At 40.3% G+C, this 13,949-nt stretch overlaps 1 protein-coding gene across 1 annotated transcript in view; it reads left to right on the forward strand.

Moving 5' to 3' along the window:
• LOC124595822 (actin-interacting protein 1) overlaps positions 1 to 13,949 on the forward strand; it is a 181,219-nt gene that overhangs the window by 141,249 nt on the left and 26,021 nt on the right. Inside the window, exon 12 of the mRNA XM_047134719.1 lies at positions 359 to 517. Within this exon, the coding sequence (XP_046990675.1) occupies positions 359 to 517 (159 nt within the window). The remainder of the gene's footprint in view (positions 1 to 358; positions 518 to 13,949) is intronic.

The following is a 13,949-nucleotide window of genomic DNA, read 5'->3' on the forward strand; positions in this document are numbered from 1 at the left end:
CTGGATCTATCCATTTCATATTGTTATTTTTCCAGCCTGAACTTTCCATTGTTTGTGATAATGGATGCTTATTTTAAAGGCTCATTTGGTTAATTGTATTATGGAATGTTAAATTTTGCAACTACAACATAGCAAGAGGAATTATACTTTACAAGTTCCTGTTCTTCCCCAGGAAAACAGATAGTAGTTAATTAATAATTCTGGGAAGACTTGTAGTGTAGATATAAAATGTTTGGATTTTTAGGATACTACATGAGTCATACAAAATATGTATCTGTGGAATTATTTATTAGAATGATATATGCTGTCTTGTATTGTTATTTATCCAATGACATGTTCTTTGGAATTAATTTTTCAGGTTCATATCTATGCAATGACTGGTGCTAATCTGAGTCCAAAGCTTGAGTTGTCTCATCTTGGGGCATTGACAGATTGTGCATTTTCACCTGATGGCCAATATCTTGTTGCTTGTGATTCTAATAGAAAGGTCATCCTGTACAAGTTGCCTGATTATCAGGTAAATACAATAATTATTTTGTTTTTAAAGATTAACTGAGAAACTCTCCAAGGGGGCTCCCAACTCTTTTGTGAGTGTATGCATTTGGTCCCAAGCCATAACAGTACGTCTTTCTTGTGCTGCAATATTACTCTCTTACTATCTTTTCTCTGTAAGTCATGTTCCTTGTGTTGACCAACTAGCTTGTTTATAGGACATTGATTAAAACTTTTCCCACTTTATTTATTTTACACCATTTATTTCAATTAACTGATGTTTGTTCCCCATCTCCATGTTTGAACTCCACCTTTTCAAATTTTTTTTTACAGAATTGTGGGTCATGCAGGAGAGGTCACCTAATAGCCAGTCCATATGGAGGGTTGTCAGTTCCCCATACAGTGGTAGCCCCATGACTATGCAGGGAACATGGTATTGATGCCTGAGCAGTTCCTTCCCCAAGCACTCATAGGAGTAGATTTATGTCCATTTAGGGTTACTGAGACTTCAGACAGTAGGCAGTGATTCTCAAGACAGACAGCCATTTCTGTGGTTGGAAGGTGCCCAGGTGAGAGCCCTAGTTCACAGTAGGTACCATCATTATGGATATCTTGTGCAGTGAAAAAAACAAAAGTTATCAGCCAGTGAGTCTGCAGCAGTTTCTTTAGGCTGACCTGAATGCTTCAGTGCAGGTCAGTATGACCCCAAGAACTTTTCCCTCCTTGAACACACTGAAAGGAAACCAGATTCATGAAACTGCAGAAATTTACTTCCCTCAGGTCTTGATTTGCACCCAGACCGATGGATAGAGCTTTTTATGTATTAAGGTGATGTTCTTTGTAGGTAGTATTGAAAATGTATTTGGAGACATGTCTTGCCTCAATAAATAACAAAATTATTCTGTCTTGAAATTCTACTCAGTCCCAAGTGTTAATCTCTTGCTAGAAACTTGCCACAACAACAGAGGAGAGCCTGAATTTGAAGAGAATTTGATTTTTCACCAGGACTTAATGCTGCCGACAGATGAATTGCACAAAAACTACAGAAATAAGAGTTCCACTTTGTGTGCTGATTATGTCACTGTCCACCAGGCAAAAAGGTTCACATTAGGGCAGTTATCCTCACTTTTGAGCAGGGTTTGCTTTATGAAAAAGTCAGAATCAGTGTTTAATGTTGTTATATGTTGGCCCTAATTTCCAATACTGAAACAGAGCTTTGGACATATATGTATGAAGAACCCAATTTGTGAAGAGTGAGGTCAGCTACTTCATGATAACTCACCATGTGAGCATACACCATTCTGTATCAATTGTGGAGACAGTCACCCTCCCGTATCCTCAAAGTGTGCTGCCCTAACTAAGGAATGTCTCAAACTGACTTTCATATTTTGAAACCCAGGAAAAGTATAATCACTTATATTTCATCCCAGTGCTATTGAATTTTGCCATTTCTGTGGCTAAGTTAAGCAGTACCTTGAATACTTATTCCCTGCACTTCCTCAAAATCAACCTCTGATTGCCGCACAAGTAAATTGGGGAGGTATTCCCTCCATCTTGTTGTACCTAGGTCGTCCCCCTCTCCCCCCCCCCCCCACCCCACCCCACCCCTCCTCCCCTCTTCCACTTAGCCCTATCCTCTTGTGATACCTGCAGCACCACCCTTGGGGACATCAACTTCATGTTCCCAGCCAAAGAAGTAGCATCTTCCTCTGGCATCTACTGGTAACCTAGGATAATAGTGATCATGGTGTCAGAATCATACTGGCCCCAAGACCGCATCTAGAGGAGTCTGTATGTTTATTTGCACAAATGTCATCAATGAGTGGATCCCGCCCCCCCATATACTGCTTTGAAAGCAGTAAATGCGAGTGTGAATGACCCCAGCAATCACCATTTGCAACATTTATTTACTCTCGATCAGGCAATTGTGTATCATGACATTGTCACCTTAAACTGACAAATCCCCTCCCCTCACTCTCTTCCTTGGGGATTTCAATGCAGAGCCCCCTCCCAGTGGGAACTATCACATTGTATGGGAGGGACTTTGTAGTCTCGATCTGTCCCTCCTAATGATGATATCCCTACCCACTTTAGTGCTGCACATGACACCTTTTTGTCTATCGACCTTATGATCTCTTCCGCCAATCCCGTGGCTTTACAGCAATAGCTACTGTGTGGTGATCTTTACGACAGGACAATCTCTTGTCATTTCCAGCAATAGCTACTGTGTGGTGATCTTTACGACAGGACAATCTCTTGTCATTTCCATATGGACTGTTTGCCATGTTAGGCTCTCTGAAGGGCCAACTGGCAGTTATATATCTCTGCCATCACCTTTGTTCCATCTCCATCAGAGTGTATTGACGGGATTGTCAAAGACATTTCAGGTACAGTTACCTGTGTTATTGGAACTGCTATCACCCTTTATATGGGCCTCTTCCATTGGTAACCAGTACCACGGTGGAACAAAAACACTGCAACAGCTATTCAGAACCTATGAAGGGCCCTGCAACATATCAAGCAACATCTTCACTGAATCCCCTGATCAATTGTAATTGGCTCCATTCAAATACTAACCACCTGATTAAACACAATAAGAAAGTGCTAGTCTCCTCCTTGGGAACAAATGTTTCTTAACCCAGGCACGGTCCAAACTCCATTGTCTACGGGGCCACAAGATCAACAGCTTTTCCTGGTTTCCTTGATGATGGTAGTTCTATTGATTTCAGTTGTTTCTGAAGATCTCACAGGCCACTTTGCAAATATGTCAGTATCCTCTTCTTACCCAGCTACCTATTGAAGATAAATTGAAGACATCCCCTACCCTTCACTCCCTGTAACCCTAAATTATAAAATGTTTTCATGATTGGGAACTGGTTCAGGCTCCAGAGCAGTCTTACAATACAGCTTTAGGCCATGACTCAGTTTATAATCATATGGTCGAACATCTGAACACGACTCACTACTGCTATTTACTGGAGATCTTTCACTATGTTCAGCTAGAAGATGTGTTCTCTTCATCCCAGTCCTTAAACCAGGAAATAACTGTACATCATCAACAGCTACTGACAGATTAACCTCACCGATGTGCTCTGATACCTTCTTGAAAGGACACTAGCCCACTGATTATGTTGTATTTTTGAATCATGAGGCTTTTTGTCCCAGAGAGTCAGAAGTCACACATGGTGCATGTGCAGTGGAAATTATGAGCACAGATGATACAGATTATGTGAAGTGCTACGTTCTTTTATATAAATGATAGACTCCTGTATTATTTTTCTAATGAAATATTTAAAAATTGTCAACACTAGGACTGTGTTCTGTTAAGTGAACAATGCATTGGTGCACTCTATAGTGAGCTGTCACTCGAAAATTACATAATTGGCCAAAACTATTATCATGGTGACAAAATACATTTAATAACAGTCCAGGCAGAAAATGTCCTTTCTAAAATATGTCAGTACTGTGGACACAAGTAAAGAGAAAATAATACGTCTTGGAGGGTGAACCATCCTTAAATGGCACTGGTCTCGTTTCTACTAGGTGGTGGATGCTAGATATATAGTTTGCCAGCACCATTGGCTATGTAGCTGTTGGATCCACTTCATTATTGTTGAGGAAGACTACTCACTGGCCCCTTTCATAAAAGCGCCATTTACTGATGCCTTCTGATGGAAATTGGGATACTACCTCTGATTTTGGCACACCCAAGTTCTTCTCTGTTACACTACTACCATCCTCCAATTTCCTAGCTATTCAAATTACCCAATTGTTAACTGTTGACCCCAGGGAAAATACCCAGGTCAGGCATCTAAACTGGATGCGCCTGGAAAATCCTCATACCTACCTGCACTTTCTTTTTCCTCAGATGTACTCACGGAATGACTCCACATGCTCTCCGCTGTTGTGTACCCAAACCATAGATTCTGTTAGACCTTTCCCAACATAGCTTCCTCTCAGTTCTCTGAGAAAATCGGAAATATTCTTTTTCAAAGGAATTGCCCCGCTATTCGCCTGAAGGATTTCAGGAGAGCTATGGAAAACCTAAAGCCAGTCAATATTGGAAAGTTAAAGAAAAGAAAGGGGGGGGGGGGGGGAGATTTGATGGCTCATTCTTATCCCATCTTTGTCCACTTTAATCTTATTCCTTTCTTCACGGTCTTGTTACTTTTTCTGTGTTAAAATGATTGCTTTGAAGCCCCAAATGAAGTGCTCACAAGAAACAACAGTTACAACTATAATGTTAATATTAAAATTTGTTCTTAAATTGTATGTGACTGGTCCCTAGCATTCATATTGTCTTGAACTCATAGTAGTATTAATGACCAACTGAATTCCCAAAAAGAAAGAGATTTACATGGTTTATAAGTGCTGATTTAATAAATTGTAATACAATGTACCAGTTAAATGATAATGGTGAGAGTAATAATTGTAATGAAAATAATTTCATGATAAATCCTTGTATCATATGTTCGATATTTCAGTAGTAAACTTTAATTTTTCATGTCATTCCTGGATAAATTAAAGACAGTAAGTATATAACGTACCAGAGACGAAAAATGCAAGTTGCATGTTATGACATCTTTGTAGTTCACAGCAAAATCATCTTTACCTGAAGTATCAAAATTCTTTTTTTGTTCCTAGCTGTTGTAATCTTTTTCAACAAATGGCTTTAATGTGATGCATGGATTGTGCTTTTTACACTTTTTGATGTATGCTTTTATGCAACCTAACATAAATATGTAAAACTGGTGACTGTATTGACTGGGACACCAGTCATTTACACAAAAATTGATAACTGGAATGTAAGTGCCCTGGACCAACCGGGAAATATTGGAAAAACCCGGAAATTTGTTCATCTGGGAGAAAACTGGGAAAAACCTGGGACTTTTTAAGAATTCTGGGAATTTTTCATTGTTTCAGTTTTCAGTTAAATTTTTGTAAGTTTGACTGATAGGAACTGACACTCTAACAAAGAATATTACTATATTCCGCTACTGCAGCTAAAATAAAAATTAAGTTGCAAAGGAAATGTGCCATTTACAACAACAAAACACAGTGCATGCACAAGCGTCTGCCACAGCAAAATGCGTCAAAGGCTTTAGGATGAAGATGCAATACTTCATAACAACAAACTGCTTCTGATGCATTAGGTTCGTGTGAGCGTTTGCCAGCAGACTCGTGCTCAGTTGAGTCGCATGTGAGTGTACCATCTCCTGCATCTAGCTATTTAAAGTATGGCTGTTAACTATATTGGCAGTAGCAACAGGCAGCCATATGCTACCAGGAAAAATTTTTCTGGAGCACCCAAGCTGCCAGATTCGCACAATTGCAGAACAGTCTGAGCTGTAGAGGGGAAGGGTTAGCCTCCACATGACCCATTTTTTCATATAGTGATTTTGCTGTTTCCTCTTCATTTACAGTTCTCATGTCAAATGAGTACAAAATGGCTTTCAGTGGCCGAGAATTATCGAATGAAGTAAAATATATTGACATAATTACAGAAGGCTAAAATATGTTATTAGTTTCCACATATTTGGCAGTCAATCATTAATCAATTGCCTTGCAGAACAATGAAATTATTTTTGTTGGTTTGCTAAAGAAATTTGGCTCTTATTAATCTTTTCCGCTGAGGCAGCAATTTATTTGAAATAAAGTGCTTCATTCCACGCTGTTGGCTAGCTCCAACTGTTTGCTGAATTTAAAGTGCATGTTTTCATCTTCTGGCACAAATGGAATTCTGCCATAGTAAAGAACCAAACATGAGATAATACAATGGTGGTGTTCCAAGAAAATGTACATCCCAAAAACTACACTGAAAAGCGTAATGTCAGGTTGGGGCCTACTTCATTGTGAATCTAGACATACGAATGTGCTCTTTAAGTTAAATTTTGTATTTTAGTATGGTTTACGAAAGTATGATGCCGTTGGAGTATCCTCTGATGTCCTGTTTCTTATATGACATGATTGTGCAGTAGCTTTATACGTACAAACATACAGGCTTCTTACGTCATCGTAGCTGTGCATGTGCAGCAAAAGATGCCTGTTTTCTGGTTCTCTCTGGCACTACTGAAATGAACCTATTGCCAACAAGTAGCAGGAAAATATTGCAAATGGTAGTTTGAAAAGTGCTGCGTTCAAAGTAAATTTCCTTTTACACAAGGTGAATTACATTATATGGGAGAATATGTGGTGAATTTCTTAAATCACAGAGCATTTGACTCTCACTTAACACTTTGAGAGTCAGCCACTTAGAAGAATTTTGAGCCCAGAAAATGACATTTATGTCATTATTAAAATTTTACTGGGACATTTGTGTGATGTATTTGGAAGCATTACACACTCAAGAGAAGACCAATATTATAAGTGAAAGCTTAGCTTTTCTTGTAGCTTATTAATCTTAGAGACCAATATTATATGAGAAAGCATAGCGTTTTTTATGGTTAAACCATGTATATTAATTTAAAACATTAACTTTTACTATTTGTGTGTTCATGCTACTTAACATTAATGCTGTTTTTGGCTGACTACATCACGTGCCCTATGCTCTGACTATTTGGTGTCATCGGTTGGTGAGATCACATAACATGAGCTATGATTGGCTTACAAAATCACAGCACAATCTTGTACTCTCTGTTTCAATGCTTCAACATTAACATGCTGTTTTTGGTGGAATCTGAATTTAGACTTTTGTAATACCAAATATGCAGTGTATCATAATACAAAATATGCAGTGTACATGATGCTGCACATCAAAGATCTCTCAAAAACTTTTGTGTGTGCGCGTGCACTGGAAAGTTCTACGGCAGTGTATAAAACCATAACCATTCAAATGTTCGATAAGTTTTACAGTTTCAAGGGAAAGTATACTGTCACTTAAAATGGAAAAAGTGTATTTTCACCTGGGAAAAACTGTATTTTTAACTGGGAAATCTGGGAATCTTTTTTCCTTGCCTGCGTATACACCCTGACTAACACACATTTGAGCAAAGAATTACATTTAATCTTACCCCATGCTGGTAGAATTCTGGATGCTATAAATATTGTAGATATACAGCCCACAAATGTCAGACTGCATGCTATGCATGTATTTTCAGGCTTGTTCTGCTTGCTGTATTCCCATTACTAAATAGCTAAAAAGGATGTTCTTCCATTTTAGATGAATAACATGTTTTACTAATATGGTTATAAGGGTATAACTAATTACAGAGGCTTGTGCAGTGCATTGAGCAAGGCTAAAATCAATCTTGGAGAACGAGCAAATTGTGAAACTTCTTGTTCAACCCATGTTTTAGTGTGGTTATGAATTTCCAACCAAGGCATCAAGTATTGTCCTTTTGCATATTCCACTATGTCACATTTGTGATTCATGAGACTTGCTATGCTTTTCAGTATTTAATGTAACTGAAACATAGTTTTGAATGAAATTTTATATTGAATTTATGTATACAGTACAATTAATTTTTAATCCATAGTTAAAGGGGAAACTGCTTTTAATACCTCACTTAATTAGTCAGTGTGGTTTTATTGCAGTTGGAATTCCCTTACTACTTCCAACCGGAAAGCAAACTTGACCAGACAGTCGAGAGGAAGTCCCACACTTTGAGGAGGAATCAAACCTACTAAAACTTTACATTATCGCTTCCATTGAGCGTTGTTACAGATTGAAGCCAATTATATTGAATTAAGAAACCCCTAGATCATAAAGTGATGAAAGCCTATCCTCTGTTTATCGTAGCAGCCGTATAGTTTATTATATCCGTTTATTCTACACCTAATTTGGAAAGCAGCTGCATAATGTGCAATTGAAATTGAGACAACTATGATTATCAGATTTATGAGTAGGTAATACACACATGTTGGTAACTGTTTTTCAACATAGTCACCATAGCGATTGAGACTTTCTTCAACATTGTGTGATTTCGCAAAAAATCTTTCTCCTGTTGTTCAACCATGTCATAAAGTTGCCCTCCAGTTCTTCATTTGAAGAAGCCATAGGTTACAATCAGCATTTTAGCAGAACATTATAAACATTGCATACAGTATGCATAGTGTTTCAAAACAACCATCTGTTGTCATCCTGGTATGTGAAGTTGCTCAAACGATACTGCTGCATCTATGGAACTTCTCCAGTGATTACGTGGAAGGCAATGGATTATCCTCATCACAGTGTGGATATGTCAACTTCCATTTCTTTGGCGTATGATGGAAGTGGTTGAGTAGCATTTCGGCTCAAAGAAGGAACTTCAACACATATGGCTCAACAGGCAGGGATTGTGTTTTTGCAGAAAAGAGAGGGGAAGCTGCTTCACTATTACATTGTATGTTTCAGCTACCTCAGTGATTGTTCAAAAATCCCCAACAGGTTTACATAGTGTGTGCTTAACAGTTCTGAAATTCACTCTTGTTTTAATTTTAGCCTTTGACAGATTGAAAAATATGGTCCTCATACTTCCTTGTCACTTGTTTCATTGTTGCATGTTTTTCCACTTACTATTTTGTGTGGGCTGTGAAGTACACATGTGTTAACATCATTTTGAGCACTTTCCTACCTGTAATTTTATGAATAGTAGAAGGAGAAATAATATATGCTATCCATCACTCAGTCATACTGCAGTACAGAGAGAAGTGAACTAATGAGCTATAATTATCTCTGCACAGTTATCTAGTGGTTTGAGTAATTTGATAGTAATAAAATTAACTCCAAATTGCACTCAATAACACACAAAACAGCTTGGTGTACTGGCCCTGATGGACCTCAGTACCTCCTGGCTGCTGTGCCCTCCTCTGACAGTGGCATTTTGTGGGTGCACGAGGTCAGTGCACTACTCTCTTAGTTGTTGGGCTTCCCTAACTTTGGAGCAACTACTTCTTATTGAAACAGCTTCTCAGTTGCTATCGTGAAGCAGAGTGCATCCTGTTCCAGTCCTACTACCAAGGAAAAAAACCTTGGCAGTACCAGAATTGAATGTGGATACTCCACATGGCAGTTGGACATGCTACAAAGGCATTTGATTATCGCCCATAGAAAATGCCAATAATCAGCTATCATTAGCTCAGTGTAGGTAAACTTCAACAAAAATCTTAAGAGTGGTCACAAATCAAATATAGAAATACTGAAATAACATCTGATTATCACATCAAAAAGAAAATACATTATTGATTAATCACTTTTGGGATCAGATGGTGATTGGACGACTAAAAATGTCGGATAATCAGAGGAGAACGAAACATGTCATTTACAGAGCTCAAAATTATTTAATAAATCAAAATTGAGTAAGAAAAATTAGATTTATAACAAAGAAACAGGAAATTATCTGTGAATGCAACACCTGGTTGAATGGCTAATTCAGTAACTGACTCACCTTTGTCAAGTCTGTGCTGAACATTTCGTTTCTGTTCACTCGTGCACACAACGTATTTGTTTTCTAATTTGTAGCCACTTTTAGCCACTCGGAATGCCTTACACTTCTTAAGCCTGACCTACAAAATTGTACAAAACTACATTGCAACTTTGAAATTAAAAGTAGTACAGTAAAAAGCTTCATAATGACACAGATAACGCAGGAGATTAAGGCATATAGTAAAGTGAACAGTACAGTAACACAGTAGTCTGTCAACTAAGCATGTGTGAGGGGTGTGACTCAGATGGACAGCTTTTGTGACAAGAGTAAAATCAGTCGATAACACTGGCATATTGTTTGGTGAGGAGCACAGATGGATGATTGGACACATTATTGGATAGTCTGATGAGTTGTTTAATCGAAGGTCAGATAATTGAGGTTCTTTAATGATGGCGTGACAGAACCAGTGGGCAAGTTTCTGTGTTTAGGAAAATTGAAGACAGAAGCTGAATGGACAGCAAAATGATAAAAACAAGAGTAAAAATAACTTGGTTTGCTTTTGGTGCACTAAGTCCACTTTGCAGAATAGATTACATTGTCTCAAACAAGTTTTACAATCTGTATTAATCACATTTTGACTTATGGCAGTTAGAATCCGCTTTAAAACAAAAATCATTCAACAACTTGATTGTTAGGGAGCACTAGGGAGCTGCACATTGGTAGTTACAAACAGTGACAGGGAAACAAATAAGTTGTTCAGGAAACAAACTCGAATGAAAGATGTAATTGTGACAGATATGAAATTGAATTTGAATAAATAATTGAGTAGTAGTGGAAACAACTCACCAAATTGTAGAAGCACTGAGCTGTCGACAGGCAACAGGCAACAGGCAAACAATAAAATAATGAAAACTTTGCTAGCTTTTGGATGAATACCTACACCTACACCTACACGCACACGCACACGCACACGCACCTGCACCTGCACCTGCAACTGCACCACACTTGTACAGCTCATTGTGCTGGCCGAATATAGAATGCTGAAGCCGCAATTTGGCTGGTAAACTGGGATGATGGGTGTGGCAGGTGAGGTAGGTAGAGGAAGAGAGAGGGAGGGAGGGAAGGAAGGGGGGCTGGGGAGGGTTAATTGGTGGCTCAGGGAGAGGCGGCAGTTGTGAGGGATATGAATGCAGGAGGGAGACGCAGCAGGTGAATGGGATTACGCACTTCCCATACTCCCACTGTCTGGGCACAAAAGGTCACTGCCCTTGTGATTCAGTACCACCCAGGACTGGAGCGACCAAGTTACGAGGTGCATTCAAGTTCTAAGGCCTCCGATTTTTTTTCTCCGGGCTGGAAATAGATAGAAACATGCGCATTGTTTTAAAATGAGGCCGCGTTCATTGTCAATACGTCCCAGAGATGGCAACGCCGTACGGCAGATGGAATTTTACCGCTAGCGGCGAGAATAAGAACTGTTTTAAATACTTAAAATGGCGACATTTTCCTTACTTGAACAGCGTGCAATCATTCGTTTTCTGAATTTGCATGGTGTGAAACCAATTGAAATTCATCGACAGTTGAAGGAGACATGTGGTGATGGAGTTATGGATGTGTTGAAAGTGCGTTCGTGGGTGCGACAGTTTAATGAAGGCAGAATATCGTGTGACAACAAACCGAAACAACCTCAGGCTCGCACAAGCCGGTCTGACGACATGATCGAGAAAGTGGAGAGAATTGTTTTGGGGGATCGCCGAATGACTGTTGAACAGATCGCCTCCAGAGTTGGCATTTCTGTGGGTTCTGTGCACACAATCCTGCATGACAACCTGAAAATGCGAAAAGTGTCATCCAGGTGGGTGCCACGAATGCTGACGGACGACCACATGGCTGTCCGTGTGGCATGTTGCCAAGCAATGTTGACACGCAACGACAGCATGAATGGGACTTTCTTTTCGTTGGTTGTGACAATGGATGAGACGTGGATGCCATTTTTCAATCGAGAAACAAAGCGCCAGTCAGCTCAATGGAAGCACACAGATTCACCGCCACCAAAAAAATTTCGGGTAACCGCCAGTGCTGAAAAAATGATGGTGTCCATGTTCTGGGACAGTGAAGGCGTAATCCTTACCCATTGCGTTCCAAAGGGCACTACGGTAAAAGGTGCATCCTACGAAAATGTTTTGAAGAACAAATTCCTTCCTGCACTGCAACAGAAACGTCCAGGAAGGTCTGCGCGTGTGCTGTTTCACCAAGACAACGCACCCACACATCGAGCTAACATTACGCAACAGTTTCTTCATGATAACAACTTTGAAGTGATCCTCATGCTCCCTACTCACCTGACCTGGCTCCTAGTGACTTTTGGCTTTTTCCAACAATGAAAGACACTCTCCGTGGCCGCACATTCACCAGCCGTGCTGCTATTGCCTCAGCGATTTTCCAGTGGTCGAAACAGACTCCTAAAGAAGCCTTCGCTGCTGCCATGGAATCATAGCGTCAGCGTTGTGAAAAATGTGTACGTCTGCAGGGCGATTACGTCGAGAAGTAACGTCAGTTTCATCGATTTCGGGTGAGTAGTTAATTAGAAAAAAAATCGGAGGCCTTAGAACTTGAATGCACCTCGTACATTCTCCATCAGAGTTTGGACTACTTATCGTCGTGCCTTGAAGTGAGGAATATCCTACCCACTATCCTCCCTAACCCTCCCACTGTAATGTTCCATTACTCACCGAACAGACACAATATCCTTGTCAATCCCATCTCCACGCTAGTAGCTCATATTCCTACTACAGACCTAAATGTGAGACCTTTCCCTCCCACCACCACCACCTACTTGAGGCCATTCGCAAGCATCATCTGTCCTCTCAAAGGTAAGGCTATCTGTGAAAGCAGTCATTTGGTCTACAAACCACTGTCCTGCTTTCTACTTGGGCATGACAGCAACAAGCTGTCTATCTGCATGAGTGACCACCGTCAGACTTTGGCCGAGAGACAGCTGGACCAACAAGTTGCTGAACATGCTGCTCAACACGTACTTCACAGCCTGTGCCAACTCCAGCTTTTCTAAACGGAGGAGGTGGGAACTCTCCCCGTAATATATCCTACATTCCCGTAACTCCCATCGAGCGACGCGGTGCAGTGGTTAGCACACTAGACCCGCAATTGGAAGGACAACGGTTCAAACCCACATCTGGTCATCCTGATTTAGGTTTCTGTGATTTCCCTAAATTGTGTTAGGTGAATGCCAGGTCGCTTCCTTTGAAAGGGCATGGTCGACTTCCTTTCCCACCATTCCCTAACCCGATGGGATTGATAACCTCGCTGTTTGGTCCCCTCCTCCCAAATCAATCAACCCATAACTCCCCTGGCCTCAACCCTTACTAGTCCCTGTCCTTCCCTCACCTATCAATTTCTTGCTTCCACTGCAGCACTATACAGCCTTGTAGTCCACCAACTGATCCCATAGTCTTTTTCCCCCTCCTCTACTTTCTTCTTTTTCTGCTCCCCATACTCAGAGCAGGGCCTCCCAGCTATGCATCTGGCAGTCATAGGCTGTCCGAACCATATCCCAGAGCAGCGCTACACCTTCCCCCAACCCAACCCCTGCTTTCCCTCCCCCTCCTCATGTCAGGCTCCTCCTTATCCCTGCCATCCACAGATTGCTTCCCCCATCAGGCACAGTTGCTATATACAGTCCGGTGTGTGTGTGTGTGTGTGTGTGTGTGTGTGTGTGTGTGTGTGTGAGAGAGAGAGAGAGAGAGAGAGAGAGAGAGAGAGAGAGAGAGAGAATGAATTGTGCTGGTGTGAATGTGGGCATTTTTTCTACCTTAGAAGGAGGTCTTTTAGCCGAAAGCTCAAATGTATAACAGTTTTTTTGTTATGCCTGCATGTGACTCAATGTTTTCACTATATGATCAACAGTAGTCAGTCCTCTTTGTAATATTACCGTTATTCCATTGTGGCTTTTCCATTGTTTTATTTGTGAATATAGTAATTCATTGGTACACAATCTTGAAAGTTGGAAATTTCAGGTTTAAAAATAATCATTAAGTTCATTGTATTTTGTCCTGGCAGTGACGGAAACACAGAGAAATGGAGTAAGTCGTCATT

The sequence above is a fragment of the Schistocerca americana genome, chromosome 1 (genome assembly GCF_021461395.2).
Source record: "Schistocerca americana isolate TAMUIC-IGC-003095 chromosome 1, iqSchAmer2.1, whole genome shotgun sequence".
NCBI lineage: Eukaryota > Metazoa > Arthropoda > Insecta > Orthoptera > Acrididae > Schistocerca > Schistocerca americana.